This window comes from Melozone crissalis, unplaced genomic scaffold, assembly GCF_028551555.1.
Source record: "Melozone crissalis strain CALT ecotype California unplaced genomic scaffold, PUWL_Pcris_2 ptg000222l_1, whole genome shotgun sequence".
Classification (NCBI taxonomy): Eukaryota; Metazoa; Chordata; class Aves; order Passeriformes; family Passerellidae; genus Melozone; species Melozone crissalis.
Genome location: NW_026535985.1, coordinates 1 through 17,173, shown reverse-complemented (window position 1 = coordinate 17,173; position 17,173 = coordinate 1). Strand labels below are relative to the sequence as shown.

Here is a 17,173-nt window from a genome sequence, read left to right as displayed (position 1 = left end):
ACAGGGCAGGACAGAGGGCACACACAGGACACACAGGGCAGGACACCGCCTTCGGGGCTGCTGCCGCTGCCCCTGCCCCGCTCTGGTCCCCGGCACCCCCGGGCACCATCCCCGCCAGCCCCGGCCCCTCCTCTCTGCTCTTTCCCCTTCTCCCTTCCCATCTCTCTGCGCTCCTGCCCTTCCCCAACCCTCGCTCTCCCTCCCGGGCCGGGCCCGTTCTCCTCTCCGGGGCTGCAGCGAGCGAACGGGCTCGGGGGGAGCGCTCCGGGGATGCCGCGGCTCCCCCGCTACCGGAGCCCCGTGCCGCCGCTCCGCCGAGCCCGACAAGGCACCAAGGAGCCCGTTTGGCCACGGGGAGAGCGAATGCGAGCGAATGCGAGCGAATGCCCGTCCCGGGAGCCGCCCGCGAGCCCCCCGCCCCAAACGGCGGCGCCCCCCGCGCGCCCCGGGTTCCGCCGCGCTCCCGGTTCCGCCGGGCCAGCGGCCGCTGCTGCCCTCGGGCCGCTCCTCTCCCTCCCTCCCCGCCTCTCTCCTGGCCCGAAACACGGCCCGGATTCGCAGCCCGGAGCCCGAACCAGCGCAGCATCCCCGGCGCTCCCCGCAGGCTGAAGGTGACGCTGGCCTCGGGGTCCCTCCCTGCCACGGGTTGGTTTTGGGGACCGGGGATGGGGGAGATGGCAAAGAAATGGCATCAAAGGGGGGGAAATCCGAGGCAGGGACGGGATAGGGGGATGGATGAGTTTTTTAGGGTATTTAGGGTGGAGGTGTTGGACTCTCCTGCGACCCATGAGGAACATCCTCGCTCGGTGGGACGCAGGACTGAGTTTGTGTTGTTTAAGGGCAGGGAGGGGATGCTGATTTCTTTCCTGCCAAAACCTCGCTGGGCGGGGCCAGCCCGGCGGGTTTAGGGGGTTTAGAGGGAATTTCCCGAGGTTCAGGGCTGTAAAATCCCCACCAGGGCAGGCATGGAGCTCCGTGCCACCCAGAGGTGTCACCCAGAGGTGTCACCCAGGCAGCTCCAGGGGTTCCAGGAACGCCTGTTGGGTGCCAGGCAGCGGCTGCACCTCGCAGAACCTCAACCCTCCTGAAGCGATACACAGAATAAATAGAGTCCACTGATTTATTAAAAATCTGGATATTGATCTAGCGCCGATATCCAAAAACTCTCTAACAGATTAAAGTTAGCAAGTGGATCCTTACTGTGGGATAATTCCCAAATACACACTGCAATTCACAGGTGATTACAGAGTCCTTTTATCTGTACAAACATTGAATACCTAAAATGCTAATGCATATTCATGACTTTGGTACATCCCATTCCCAATATGGATATTGATATGGTACCAATATCCAAAAACTCTCTAACAGTTTAAAGTTACAAAGTGGATGTTTATTGTGGGATAACTCCCAAATACACACTGCAATTTACAGGTGATTACAAATCTATATCTATATAATATATAATCTATATCTTTTATCTATACAAGTATATCTTTTATCTATACAAGTATTGAATACCCAAAATACAAACACATATTGATAACTTTGGTAAATCCCATTTCCAATGTGGATATTGATCTATGGATTTTGATATCCATAGATATCAATTCAATACAAGTATTAAATACCCAAAATACAAAATATATATTGATAACTTTGGTGCATCCCATTCCCAATATGGATATTGATCTAGTACCAATATCCAAAAACTCTCCAACAGTTCAAAGTTACAAAGTGAATGTTTATTGCAGGATAACTCCCAAATACACACTGCAATTTACAGGTGATTACAAATCTATATCTATATAATATATAATCTATAATCTATATCTTTTATCTACACAAGTGTATCTTTTATCTATACAAGTATCGAATACCCAAAATACAAAATATATATTGATAACTTTGGTGCATCCCATTCCCAACATGGATATTGATCTATGGATTTTGATATCCATAGATATCAATTCAATACAAGTATTGAATACCCAAAATACAAATACATATTGATAACTTTGGTACATCCCATTCCCAATATGGATATTGATCTAGTACCAATATCCAAAAACTCCCTAACAGTTTAGAGTTAGAAAGTGGACGTTTAGTGTGTGGTAATTCCCAAAACCACACTGCAATTTACAGGTGATTATAGAGTCCTTTTATCTATACAAGTATTGAATACCCAAAACATAAATACATATTGATAACTTTGGTACATCCCATTCCCCGCTTCCCATGGTAATTAGTTCAAAAGCCATGAAGCATGCACGGTTTGTTCCTTGAAATGGGGTCCCTTTCACGGGGAGGAGACCCAAAATGAGGAAGTAAATGAAGTCTTCCTCCTTCTGACCTTTCTACCTTTTCAGTGCAAATGTGACAAATGAACCTTTGGTAGAACTCCCATTCCTCATCTTCAATTGGTTTCAGAGCAGAGGAGTCCTACAATTGTCTTATGTTCCTAAAAACAATTGTCTTATCTTCCTAAAAACAATTGTCTTATGTTCCTAAAAGCCATTTATCAGTTTCTGTATTCTTCATTATAAACCCAGCTAACCCAGCTTTAGCATTATTTGGGTTTGGTTTATGTGGTGGTGTTCACAGGGATCCCAGGACAAGGGAAGAGATGAGAATCTTGACTCCGTGTTTCAGAAGGCTTGATTTATTATTTTATGATACATATTACATTAAAACTATACTAAATTAATAGAAGGAAAGGTTTCATCAGAAGGCTAGCTAAGAATAGAATAGGAAGGAACGATAACAAAAGTTTGTGGCTCGGCTCTCTGTCCGAGCCAGCTGGGCTGTGATTGGCCATTAGTTAGAAGCGACCACATGAGACCAATCCCAGATGCGCCTGCTGCATCCCACAGCAGCAGATAATCAATGTTTACATTTTGTTCCCGAGGCCTCTCAGCTTCTCCGGAAGAAAAAATCCTAAGGAAAGGATTTCTCATAAAAGATGTCTGTGACAAAAAATCTCTTATTTCACTGTGCCCTGTCGCAGACAACTTTTATGAAAAATCCTTTCCTTAGGATTTTTTCTTCCTGAGAAGCTGAGAGGCCTCGGGAACAAAATGTAAACCATGGTTATCTGCTGCTGTGGGATGCAGCAGGCGCATCTGGGATTGGTCTCATGTGGTCGCTTCTAACTAATGGCCAATCACAGCCCAGCTGGCTCAGAGAGTGTCTGAGACAGAGCCTTTGTTATCATTCGTTCTTTGCTATTCTACTCTTAGCCAACCTTCTGATGAAACCTTTTCTTCTATTCTTTTCATATAGTTTTAATATAATATATAGAATAAAATAATAAATCAAGCCTTCTGAAACATGGAGTCAGATCCTCGTCTCTTCTCTTAACCTGAGACCACTGTGAACATGATCACACAAGTGAACTCCAAAAATCTCTTATTTTACTGTGCCCCTTCCTCCTGCATCATCCACCCTGCACTGTGAGCCATGAAAAATCTCATATTTCACTCTGCCCTTTACCTCCTGCAGCCATGGTGTGCTCCAGCCCCGTGCCCAGATCCCAGGGCTCCGGCCAGGACGAGCGCCGCGGCGCCCAGCCCGACCTGCTGTGGCTGGCCGAGCTGACGGGCGCCCACCTGGGCTTGGCCCCCATCTCCCAGGACCCCGAGGATCGCTGCAGCATCTGGGAGAACCTGGTGAGCCTGGTGGACTTCCAGAGCCCGGGATTCCCCCTGACCTCCGAGGAGCTCGGCCACTACATGGACATCCCGCGCTCGGCCGCGTCCTCGCCGGGCACCGCGAGCCTGCCCCGGGCTGTGACCCCGCCGGGACACCCGGGGGACGTCGACTACAGGACAAACGGCCACGTCAAGCCGCCCTACTCCTATGCCACGCTGATCTGCATGGCCATGGAGGCCAGCCAGCAGCCCAAGCTCACCCTGGCTGCCATCTGCAAGTGGATCAGCAACAATTTCTGCTATTTCCGCCGTGCCCACCCCAGCTGGCAGGTAGGAGAGGGTGTGTGGGTTTGGGAAGTGGCTGCTGAGGAAGGGCAGGAGCCTCTCATGAAATGGAAAATGTAAACCCTCCCCTCATCTGAATTGCTATAAGTTTTATATTAAAAACATGGCAGCAGGAATAGCAGCTTGGCTTGGTTTGGAAACAGAGGTGTGTGCTAAGGAAGGCAGGAGCCTCCCCTGAAATGGAGAATGTAAACCCTCCCCTCATCTGAATTGCTATACGTTTTATATTAAAAATATGAGAGCAGGAATAACAGTTTGTCTTGGTTTGGAAAGACAGCAGTCTGCTAAGGAAGGCAGGAGCCACCCCTGAAATGGAAAATGTAAACCCTCCCCACCTCTCCGAATTGCTAGAAATTTGAAATTAAGGGGCTTTCAGGCAAAAAATACAGGAGCAGGAAATAACATTTTGTCTTGGTTAGAAAAGACAGGTGTGTGCTAAAGAAGGCAGGACCCACCCCTGAAATGGAGAATGTAAACCCCCTCCCTCTGAATTGTTATAATTTGAAATTAAGGGGCTCTCAGGCAAAGATATGGGAGCAGGAATAACGGTTTGTCTTGGTTTGGAAAATCAGGTGTGTGCTAAGGAAGGCAGCAGCCTCCCCTGAAATGGAGAATGTAAACCCTCCCCTCATCTGAATTGCTGTAAATTTTGTATTAAAAATATGGGAGCAGGAATAACAGTTTGTCTCGGGTTGGAAGGACAGATGTGTGCTAAGGAAGGCAGGAACTTCCCCTGAAATGGAGAATACAAACCCCCTCCCTCCAAATGTGTATAAATTTTTTATTAAGGGCTCTCAGGCAAAAAATATGGGAGCAGGGATGACAGTTCTTTAATAGGGAAGAAAATAAAAGGATAAAATAAACAATGCAATGAACTAGAACAACACTGACAGAGTCAGAACCCAACCTGACACCCTGTGGGTCAGGGTGTTGGCAGCAGTCCCATTGGAATTGTGGCTGCAGCCCTCCTGCAGTGTCAGGGGTGGTTCTGCTGGAGCAGGGATCCTGTAGAGAAGGATTTATTCTTCCTCTGAAGATCCAGTGGAAGAAGAGGCAGCTGCTGCTCCTCTGGGAAATCCAGTGGAGAAGCTGTGCTGGTGTCTCAAAACCTCTGGATTATATCTGGGTAGGAATGTTTGAAATCCCAGATTGTATCCAGGTAGGAATGTTTGAAATCTCAGATTATATCTGGGTAGGAATGTTTGAAATCTCAGATTCTGACCAGGTGGGAATGTTTGAAATCCCAGATTGTGTCCAGGTAGGAGTTCAAATGAATATTACGTTATGTTAGAAAGTTGTGTTGTACTAATTTTCTCAAGTAGTGTGTTAAATATTATGAAATGTGTATTTTATGCTTGGCTTTTTCCAAATATTCGAATGAATATTTTATGTGTAATGTTAGAAATTTGTGCTGTAATAATTTTCTTAAGTAGTGTTTTAACTACAGTTTTAGGTTATAACAAAATGTTAAAGTAGAAACTTTGCTATGTAAGATACTTTGTTTTGGGGAGGACTCTCAGTGAGATAGCAGCCACAGGACACCTAAATCTTTCAGAGAAAAAGAATTTATTGCTTTTTTATCGAGTTCTTCCCACCTTGACCATCAGGATTAAGAGGAAGAAGCCAACAGTGCCCAGACAGAATCCTGTGTTTGAATGGAATTTATGCATCATGCATGAGGTGCATGAATATGCAACCGGCTGTTGCTTTTAAGGGTTAATCCTCTGTTAACGTGGGTCCTTTTTCAGGTTTATTTTGCCCAGAAAAAGGTACCTGGACCATCTGTTTTATTGTCTCATATTGTCCTAAATCCTAATTGTCCAAATTTTTGTTACTCTAATTATATTGCTATTTTCATAGCTATTTTATTACTATTAAGGTCTTAAAATTTTAAAAATAACTTATTGGCATTTTTCACATTCCCACCTTGCTCAGGCCTGAAGAGCCATCAGAATTCAGAGGAAGAAGTTGACACAGAATCCTGTGTTTGAGTGGAATTATGAATCATTCATGAGATGTATGAATATGCAACAGGCTGTTGCTTTTAAGGGTTAATGCTGTTTTCTGGGCTTATTTTGCCCAGAAAAAGGTATTGAGATCATCCATAACTCTTTGTTTTTAATGTCTCATATTGTCCTAAATCCTAATTGTCCAAATTTTTATTACTCTAATTATATTGCTATTCTTACAACCATTAATTTAATGGTTGTAATTTAATATTATTACTCTTAAATCTTTAAAATTTTCAAAGTTTGTTTTCTTTTCTGCCTGCAGAGCTCCATCAGGCACAACCTGTGCATCATTCTATTACTATTAAACTTGGAAAATTTTAAAAATTTGTTCTTTTTTCTTTGCCTGCAGAGCTCCATCAGGCACAACCTGTGCATCACTTTATTACTATTAAACTTGGAAAATTTTAAAAATTTGTTCTTTTTTCTTTGCCTGCAGAGCTCCATCAGGCACAACCTGTGCATCATTTTATTACTATTAAACTTGGAAAATTTTAAAAATTTGTTCTTTTTTCTTTGCCTGCAGAGCTCCATCAGGCACAACCTGTGCATCAACAAGCGCTTTGTGAAGGTGCCCCGCGAGAAGGGGGAGCCGGGCAGAGGAGCCTTCTGGAAGCTTCACCCCCAGTACGCCCAGTGGCTCAAGAGCAGCACCCTCAAAGGACACAGGTGATTCTCAGGAAAAACCAAATCCAGTGATATGAGGGTCTCCTCGAGCTAGATTTTGGTGATTTTTGTCATGTTTGGGATAGCTGAGCTATTTCAGATGGATAAAATCAGCAGGATGGCTTTTGTGGGAGTGTTGGAAACAGAAAAGTTTTATTATATTATATTATATTATATTATATTATATTATATTATATTATATTATATTATAATAGTAAATAATAATATAATATAATAATATTATATAATTATATTAATATAATAATACAATATATATAATTATATTAATATTATAATACAATATAACACTATATATAATATTATATATATATAGTGCGTGTAATTTTTTTTTTTTTTTAAAGAATGCTATACTAAACTCTACTAAAGAATAAAGAAAGGATACAGACAGAAGGCTTAACAATATAATAATGAATCTTGTGACTCCTTCCAGAGCCTTGACACATCTTGGCCCTAATTGGCCATTAATTCATTAATTCCAAACAATTCACAGCAGAAACCAATGAAACAATTACCTGGGTTAACACTGTCCAACCACACCCCAAAGCAGCAAAACACAGGAGACGCAAATGACAAAAGAATTGTTTTCATTTTCCCCTGAGCATTCTCAGCTCCCCATGAGAAGCACGCTGGGCAAAGACGATTTTTCAGAGCACACAATGGTGACCCATCTCTGTCCCACAGGGCCCTTCCAGAGCCTGTGCCATCCTCCAGGCGAGCCCAGCAGCGTCCCCGCCGTGTCCCCAGCCCCGCTGGCACTGCCACCGTCACCGCCACCCGCGGTGGCCTCGAGGTGGGCGCGGAGCTGCAGCGGCTGCTGCACGAGTTCGAGGAGTTTGAGAGCAGCCACCGGTGGAGCCCCGTGGAGAACCGAGGCGCCCAGCAGAGCCAGCAGCCCTGGGCAGAGGTGCCCTGGGTGCCCGGCTGTGCCCAGGCGTGCCAGGAGGCGCCGGGCGAGCTGACGGAGCTGAAGGGCAGCACGGAGTGGGAAGCGCTGCTGGATGCCCCCGTGGAGCAGGGGGAGCTCTGTGCTCTGGGGCAGCCCGGAACCTTCGCCCTGCACCCCAGCCAGGCCCGGGGCTGGTCCCAGGCCCTCCCTGAGCCCAGCCCAGCTAAACCAGGCCTGGATGAAACCCTGATGGCCACGGCGTTCCTGGAGGCCGCGTGGCACGAGGAGATGAGGGGCAGCGTGCCCGGCTGCGTGCCCGCGGAACAGGGGGCTGGGAACCTCCAGGGCAGCAGGGAGATCATGGACTGGGACTCGCTGGCACATTTAAGGCTCTATTAGACATGGGAGATTAGATTAGGTTAGATTAGATTAGATTAGGTTAGATTAGGTTAGATTAGATTAGATTAGATAGATTAATTAGACTAGAAACAATCTAGATTATATTGTTTAGATTAATTAGACAAGACTATACTAGATTCGATTATATTATGTTAGATTAGATTAGACTAGATTAGATTAGATTTTAGATTAGATTCCATGCCATTCCATTCCATTCATTAGATTAGATTATAGATTAGATTAGATTAGATTAATTTTAGATTAGATTAGATTAGATTACATTACATTAGATTACATTAGATTACATTAGATTACATTAGATTCGATTCTATTCAATTCAATGCAATGCAATTCAATTAAATCCAATCCAATTCAATTCAATTCAATTCCATTCAATTCCATTCCATTCCAATAAATCCAATTCAACCCAATCCAATCCAATCCAATTCAATTCAATTCCATTCCATTCCATTCCATTCCATTCCATTCCATTCCATCCAATTCCATTCAATCCAATTCAATTCAATTAAATTTAATTTAATTTTATTGATTTAGGAGGGGTTTAGGGGTGGGCGTAAGTGGTTTTATGGATGAGGGAATTTTTTTGCTTTCGGTTCTTTTTGCTGCTTTCTGTTCTGTTTTTTGCTTGGGGAACGGCACTGAAGATATTTGGGGATATTGAATTTTTAAATTGAATTGGGGATATTGAATTTTTTAATTGAATTGGGGATATTTGAATTTTTAATGTTTTATTGGCAGTTTTTAAGAGCTAGAATAAAGAGAGCAAAGCAAAGAAAGAAAAGAATTCCTGTTTTATTTTCTGGTTTCCTTCCAGCACCTTTGGCTCTGCCCTGGAGGGTGGCATTGTCCCTGTGCCACTCCCTGGGCTGGCACTGTCTCTGTGCCACTGCCAGAGCTGGCACTGTCCCTGTGTCCTCTCAAGGGCTGGCACTGTCCCTGTGCCACCATCCAGGGCTGGCACTGTCCCTGTGTCGTCACCCAGAGCTGACACTGTCCCTGTGCCACTCAAGGGCTGGCAGTGTCCCTGTGCCATCACCCAGAGCACGGCACTGTCCCTGTGCCACTGCACAGGGCTGGCACTGTCCCTTTGTCACTCCCCAGGAGGCGGTGGCAGGGCTGATGTGACACAGGGGTGAGGGGTGACAAAGAGCTGGGAGGTGACATGGGGCTCAGAGGTGACAGAACTGACAGTTGACACAGGGGTGACACAGGGGTGACAGAACTGAAGGCTGACACAGGAGTGACACAAGGCTGGGAGGTGACAAAGGAGTGACACAGGGCTGGGAGGTGACAGAACTGAGAGGTGACACAGGACTGGGAAGTGACAAACGGGTGACACAGGACTGAGGGGTCCCACGGGGCTGAGAGGTGACACAGGGGTGAGAAGTGACACAGAGGTGACACAGGTGACAGGGCTGGGAGGTGACACAGGACTGAGGGGTGACAAAGAGCTCAGAGGTGACACAGGGGTGACACAAGGCTGGGAGGTGACAGAACTGACAGGTGACACAGGGCACAGAGGTGACACAGGACTGAGGGGTGACAGGCCTGAGAGGTGACAGGGTGACACAGAACTCAGAGGTGACAGAGCTGAGAGGTCACACAAGACTGAGAGGTGACAAACGGGTGACAGAGGACTGAGGGGTGACCAGGGCTGAGGGGTGACAAAGAGCTCAGAGGTGACAGGGGTGACACAGAGCTGAGGGGTGACAGAACTAAGAGGTGACACAGGGCTCAGAGGTGACACAGGACTGACGGGTGACAAAGAGTTCAAAAGTGACAGAGGGCTCAGAGGTGACACGGGACTGGGAGGTGACAAACAGCTCAAAGGTGACACAGGGCTGGGAGGGGTGACACAACACTGAAGGGTGACCAGGACTAAGGGGTGACACAGGACTGAGAGGTGACAAAGAGCTCAGAGAGGTGACACAGGAGTGACACAGGGCTCAGAGGTGACACGGGACTTACCGGTGACAGTGCTGGGAGGTGACACAGGACTGAGGGGTGACAGGGGGCTGAGAGGTGACAAATGGGTGACACAGGGCTCAGAGGTGACACAGGACTTAGGGGTGACAAACAGCTCAGAGGCTGAGAGAGGACAGGGCCGGGAGGTGACACGGCACCGAGGGGTGACAGAACTGAGGGGTGACAAACAGCTCAGAGGTGACACAGGGGTGGCACAAGGCTGGGAGGTGACAAAGGAGTGACACAGAACTGAGAGATGACAGGGCTGGGAGGTGACACAGGGCTCAGAAGTGACACGGGACTTACCGGTGACAGTGCTGGGAGGTGAAACAGGACTGAGGGGTGACACGGGACTGAGGGGTGACACAGGACTGGGAGGTGACAAATGGGTGACACAGGGCTCAGAGGTGACACAGGACTGAGGGGTGACAGGACTGAGAGGTGACACAGGGCTCAGAGGTGACACGGGGCTGAGGGGTGACAGGGTTGGGAGGTGACAAACGGGTGACACAGGGCTTGAGGGTGACACAGGATTGAGGGTGACAATCCCGGTTTTCCGGTATTTTTGATCCCCACGGATCCCCTGCTCCCCCACCCTGTCCTGGGGGTGACCCCAGCTGTGACCCCAAATCTGACCCCAGATGTGTCCCCAGATGTGACCCCCCCAGACCTCCCAGAATTCATTCCCTTTTACCAGATTTCAGTCATTTCAAGGACATTTTTCCATTTTAAAATAATTTTTATTTGATTTAATCCACCAGATCCTCTCCTTGCGTCCCCCCTGCCCCCCAAAATCCAGAGGTCCCCTCAAATTCCTCCAACCCCCATTCATTTTTCACTTTTCATTTTTCATTTTTCATTTTTATTTTCCCAAATTTTGGGAATACAAAGCTTCTCTTCAATATTTTACAATTTATTTTTTTCCCAACCATATCCACAAATAATGGGAAATTTAACAACGGGCTCCTTTTTCCTGAAAAATTCTGAATTTAAGGGGAATATTTAAGTGGAAAAACATTAAAAAAAGGTAAAATTAGACGTGAATTGTGGCTGAAAAGTGAATTTCTCAAGGGGCGGCTCTGAAATTCACAAAAAATTCTGTATTTAAGGGAAATATCTAAGTGGAAAAATGAAAAGAATGGTTAAATTAGATTGAATTTTGGCTGAAAATGGTGAATTCAAGGGGGGCTCTGAAATTCACAAAAATGTGGAATTCAAGGGGAATATTTAAGTGGAAAAACAAAAAAAATTGGTAAAATTAGACGTGAATTATGGCTGAAATGTGAATTCATTAAAGGGGGTTCTGAAACTCACAAAAATGTGGAATTTAAGGAGAATATTTAAGTGGAAAAACCAAAAAAAATGGTTAAATGAAATTGAATTGTGGTGAAAAAATGTGAATTTCTCAAGGGGAGGGGCTCTGAAATTCCCAAAAATGTGGAATTTAAGGGAAATATTTAGGTGGACAACCAAAAGGATCTCAGGAAACCCCAAAAGGCTCCCAGGGAATCCCAAAAGGTTCTCAGGAAATCCCAGAAAGTTCTCAGGAAACCCCACAAGGATCTCAAGGAACCGCAAAAGGATCTCAGGAGACCTCAAAAAGTTCTCAGGAAACCCCAAAAAACTCTCAGGAAATCCCAAATTCTCTCAGGAGACCCCAAAAAGTTCTCAGGAGACCCCAAAAAGAACCCCGGAGACCCCAAAAGGATCTCAGGGAACCCCAAAAGCATCTCAGAAAACACCAAATTCTCTCAGGAACCCCCAGAAGGCTCCAGGAGATCCCACAAGGACCGGGGGGGTCGGTGGGAATTCCAGGGCGCTGCTCAACCCCTGAGGGAGGGCCGGGACAGTTGAGACTGTTCAGAGGAGAAAAGAAACGGGAAAAGTGTCCAGGAGGGAGCCAGGGCCACCAGATCCCAGGGGAACATCCTGAGATCCCACAGGAACATCCAGCAGATCCCACAGGAACCTCCAGAAGATGCAACAAGAACATCCAGAAGATCCCACGGGAAGCATCCACCAAATTCCATGGAAAGCTCCAGAAGATCTCACAGGAACATCCAATAGATCCCATGGGAACCTCCACCAAATTCCATGGAAAGCTCCAGAAGATCTCACAGGAACATCCAATAGATCTCAGGGGAAGCATCCAGCAGATCTCAGAGGAGCCTCCAAGAGATCCCATGGGAACACCCACCAGATCACACACGAACATCCCGAAGATCTCATGGGAACATCCAGAAGATCCCATGGGAAGCATCCACAAAATTCCATGGAAAGCTCCAGAAGATCTCACAGGAACACCTACCAGATCCCACAGGAACCTCCAGCAGATCCCACAGAAACATTCAGCAGATCCCATGGGAATCCACCAAATTCCACGTAAACATCCAGAATATCCCACAGGAACATCCAAAAGATCTCACGGGAGCATCCCGAAGATCCCATGGGAAGCATCCACCAAATCCCATGGGAATACCCAGAAGATCTCACAGGAACAACCAACAGATCCCATGGGAACCTCCACCAAATTCCATGGAAAGCTCCAGAAGTTCTCACAGGAACACCTACCAGATCCCACAGGAACCTCCAGCAGATGCCACAGGAACCTCCAGCAGATGCCACAGAAACATCCACCAAATTCCACGTAAACATCCAGAATATTCCACAGGAGCACCCAGAAGATCCCATGGGAAGCATCCACCAAATCCCAGGGGAATATCCAGAAGAACCCATGACAACACCCAGCAGATCCCACGGGAACACCCAGCAGGTCCCATGAGAACATCCAGGAGATCCCACAAGAACACTCAGCAGATCCCACAGGAACATCTCAAAGATCTCATGGGAAGCATCCACAAAGTCCCACAGGCACCTTCATCAGGTCCCACAGGAACCTCCAGAAGATCCCACAGGAACCCCCAGCAGATCCCACAGGAAGCTCCATCAGGTCCCACAGAACACCCCCCCAGCTCTGGGAGCCGCTCTCTCTCCCCACAATTAACGAGACACAGTTAATTACTGACCAGCACAGCCACCGCCTGTGCCAGCTGTGCCAACTGTGCCAGGGGCTGCACAGTGGGGGCACAGCCCGGGCTGGGGTGGGGACACGCAGGTGCCACCCTGGGTCACTGTCACAGCACAGTCTGGGGGGGACACGCAGGTGCCACCCTGTCACTGCCGGGTCACTGGGGGCACCATGGTGGCACGGTCTGGGGGGGACACGCAGGTGCCACCTATCACCTCCTGGGTCACACAGGGCACCATGGCATCACGGTCTGGTGGGGGTGGGACACGCAGGTGCCACCCTGTCACCCCCCGGGTCACTCAGGGCACTGTGGCAGCACCAGTTGGGGTGGGGGAACAGGCAGGTGCCACCCTCCCTGGGTCACTGTCACAGCACAGTCTGGAGAGGGCACACACAGGTGCCACCCTGTCACCCCTCTGGTCATGCAGGGCACCATGGCAGCACAGTCCGGGGGGGACGTGCAGGTGTCACCTGTCACTGCCCGCTCACTCAGGGCACCATGGCAGTACCACCTGGAGGGGATGACACACAGGTGCCACCCTGTCACCTCTGAGTCACTGCGGCAGTACCAGCTGGGGGGAGGACGGACAGGTGCCACCCTGTCACCCTCCGGTCACGCAGGGCTGTCCCTCGGGGGCTGGCACGGCTCCAGGGCCAGCAGGACCAGGCTGTGTGCCAGCAGAGAGGCCTCCGAGGCTGCGGGGGCACAGGGGCACCGTCAGGGACTGGCGTGGGGGCGCACTGGGGGGGGCATGGGATGGGGTGGGAGTGGCACTGGGGGCACTGGGAGAGACCGGCATGGGCACTGGGGGCACTGGGAGAGCTGGGGCTGGGGCAGGAGTGGCACTGGGGGACATTGGGGGGTCTGGGGTAGGCACAGGATGGAGGCACTGGGGGGCACTGGGGGGGCTGGGGACACTGGGACTGGGGTGGGAGTGGCATTGGGGGACACTGGGAGAGCTGGGGCTGGCACTGGGCGGGGCTGGGACTGGGGTGGGAGTGGCACTGGGGGACACTGGGGGTGCTGGAGTGGGCATGGAGGGGGTTCTGGGTGGTCTGGGCAGCACTGGGGGGGCACTGGGAGAGCTGGGGCTGGCACTGGGGGCACTGGAGGGGCTGGGACTGGGGTGGGAGTGGCACTGGGAGAGAGGGGACTGGCAGGGGAGTGGCACTGGGGGGCACTGGGGGACATTGGGGGTGATGGAATGGGCACAGGATGGGCCCTGGGTGGACTGGGCAGCACTGAGATAGGAACCTGGCAGACTGGGAACACTGGGATGGGTATGGAGGGCACTGGGATGGGCATGGGGAGCACTGGGATGGGCACAGAGATGGGCACAGGGGGAGCAGTGGGATGGGCATAGAGGGAACACTGGGATGGGCACTTGGGGCACTGGGCTGGGCATGGAAGGAGCAATGGGATGGGCATGGCTGGCACTGGGATGGGCACAGGGGAATACTGGGACGGGCATTGGGAGCACTGCGATGGGCACAGGGATGGGCATTGGGGATCACTGGGGGCACTGAGATGGGCACTGGGGAGCACTGGGACTGGCACTGGGATGGGCACTGGGGAACACTGGGCTGGGCATGGGGGGAGAACTGGGATTGGCACTGGGATGAGTATAGGGAGGCACTGGGGAGCACTGGGATGGGCACTGGGATGGGCACTGGGATGGGCACTGGGATGGGCACAGGGGTGGACACGGGCACAGTCTCTGCACAGGTGACAGGGCTGAGCCCCGATGGTGACAATGCCACCCCTGCAGTGCCACCCCCGTGCCCAGGGAAGGTTTTGGGTACCTTGGAGCTGGCAGGAGAGCCTGAGCCACTGCTCCAGCCACGCCTGGCACTGCGCCCGGCCCAGGTGAGTGGAGTTCAGCCCACGCAGGTAACAGGCCTGGGGACAGACGGACACGGTCAGGATGGACACACGGACACCGTCAGGATGGACACACAGACACATCAGGGATGGACACACAGACACGGTCAGGGATGGACACACGGACATGGTCAGGACGGACACACGAACACCGTCAGGGATGGACACACGGACACGGTCAGGGATGGACACACGGACACCGTCAGGGACAGACACACGGACACCGTCAGGGATGGACACACGGACACGGTCAGGACGGACACACGAACACCGTCAGGGATGGACACACGGACACGGTCAGGGATGGACACACAGACATGGTCAGAGACGGACACACAGACACCCAGCACCCACCAGGACCCCCTCAAGGACAGGGAGATGTGGAAACAGCCCTGCAGGTGCCACCTGAGGTGCCCCCTGAGGTGCCCCAGGCTGGCACAGCCGTGCTCACCGCCCGCAGCTCCTCCTCGGACAGCTGCCCCAGCCCCAGGTGCCCCCAGGTGCCACCCCAGGTGCCACCCCAGGTGCCCCAAGCTGGCACAGGTGTGCTAGGCCATGCTCACCGCCCACAGCTCCTCCTCAGACAGCTGCCCCAGCCCCAGGTGCCCCCTGAGGTGCCCCCTGAGGTGCCCGCGGCTGGCACAGCCGTGCTCACCGCCCGCAGCTCCTCCTCGGACAGCTGCCCCAGCCCCAGGTGCAGCAGGGCGCAGTCCCGGTGCCCCGTGAGGTGCCCCAACGCCCTGCAGGTGCCCCCAGGTGCCCCCTGAGGTGCCCGCGGCTGGCACAGCCGTGCTCACCGCCCGCAGCTCCTCCTCGGACAGCTGCCCCAGCCCCAGGTGCAGCAGGGCGCGGTCCAGCTGCCGGATCTCCAGGACGTGGCTGCGCAGGCGGCGCCGCAGGACGAAGGCCGGCAGGTGAGGGGTCAGGAACAGCACCTGGCTCAGGGCTCTCTGCGGGACAAGGGGGGACCCGGGGGTGGCTGCAGCTCCGCTCACCCACCTTCCCACCCAGCCAGGTGCCCTGCTCCCGGTGCAGGAGTGGATTGGGAATAAAATCAATGCCCAACGTCTCTGACCCCCTCCTTGAAATGATGGATCCCAACCAGGGATGGGGATCCCAAACCAGAGATGGGGATCCCAACCCAGAGATGGGGATCCCCCCCTGCCCAGCCCAGGCCACCTCTGCAGCTTTCCCTGGGCTGGTTTTGGGGCACACCTGGGCAGGTGAACCCCTGAACTCACCACGTGATCCACCTGGAGCCTGTTGAGGACCAGCAGAGAGCCCGAGAACAAACTCCTCACAGCCAGGAGCTGCGCCAGGTGGGGCCGGGCACCTCCCTGCACCTGGAAGAGCCCCAGGAGAGCACAAGTGACACCTCAGACACGTCAAAGCCTCAGGTCTGAGGCGTTTTTCACATTTTGTGTTGCTTTAGTGGGTGTGGGTTTCATATTATGGGATGGTGAGCTCTGTTCATAGTAGGGAGACAAAACAATTCCTGCTCTAGCTGGTGACCAAGGAGAAATGATCCAAATTTCAGGCCCAAGAGCATAAATAATGGTGAATTGAGGAGAGAAAAAAAAGAAGGATGGGAATTCATACCCTAAAGCTGTAATTGGATAATTAACTCCAACATACAAATGGAACAGAACTTATAAAAGTGAGAGACCCCGCGAGAGGTCGTGCATTTTGTGACCATTTTGGTTCACCTTGGGATCATTTTGTGACCATTTTGGTTCACCTTGGGATCATTTTGCGTTCATTTTGTGCCATTTGGGTTCATCTTGGGTTCATTTTGTGACCATTTTGGTTCATGTCAGGTTCATTTTTTGACCATATTGGGTTCATTTTGTGACCATTTTGGGTTCATTTTGGTTCATCTTGGGTTTGTTTTGTGAACCTTTGGGTTCATTTTGTGACCATTTTGGGCTCATCTCAGGTTCCTTTTTTGACCATTTTGGTTCATCTTGGGGTGTAACTAACTCTGTCAGTAGTTTTTCTTTTGTGACCATTTTGGGTTCATTTTGTGACCATTTTGGGTTCATTTTGGTTCGTCTTGGGATCATTTTGTGAACCTTTGGGTTAATTTTTTGACCATTTTGGGCTCATCATGGTTCAGTTTTTTACCATATTGGGTTCATTTTGTGACCATTTTGGATTCATCTTGGGTTCATTTTGTGACCATTTTGGGTTCATTTTGTGACAATTTTGGGTTCATCTTGGGTGTAACTAACTCTGTCAGTAGTTTTTCTTTTGTGACCATTTTGGCTTCATTTTGTGAACACTGGGTTCATCTTGGGTTCATTT

General features: G+C 50.1%; 2 protein-coding genes across 2 annotated transcripts; one reads left to right on the top strand and one right to left on the bottom strand.

Annotated features, from left to right (window-relative positions):
* The first annotated feature begins 270 nt into the window (after positions 1 to 270).
* LOC128949335 (forkhead box protein J1-like) lies at positions 271 to 7,973 on the top strand. The gene is made up of 5 exons (XM_054294199.1): positions 271 to 466; positions 562 to 645; positions 3,499 to 3,977; positions 6,528 to 6,670; positions 7,370 to 7,973. Exons 1-5 carry the CDS (start codon positions 271 to 273, stop codon positions 7,971 to 7,973), a joined length of 1,506 nt encoding a protein of 501 aa, XP_054150174.1.
* Positions 7,974 to 12,931: 4,958 nt separating this feature from the next.
* On the bottom strand, positions 12,932 to 16,212 carry LETMD1 (LETM1 domain containing 1; the record flags this gene model as incomplete). Its single annotated transcript, XM_054294229.1, has 4 exons — positions 12,932 to 13,683; positions 14,791 to 14,887; positions 15,667 to 15,819; positions 16,111 to 16,212. Coding segments are annotated over 4 exons (435 nt in total), but the record flags the coding sequence as incomplete, so codon positions are not given.
* Positions 16,213 to 17,173: the final 961 nt, after the last annotated feature.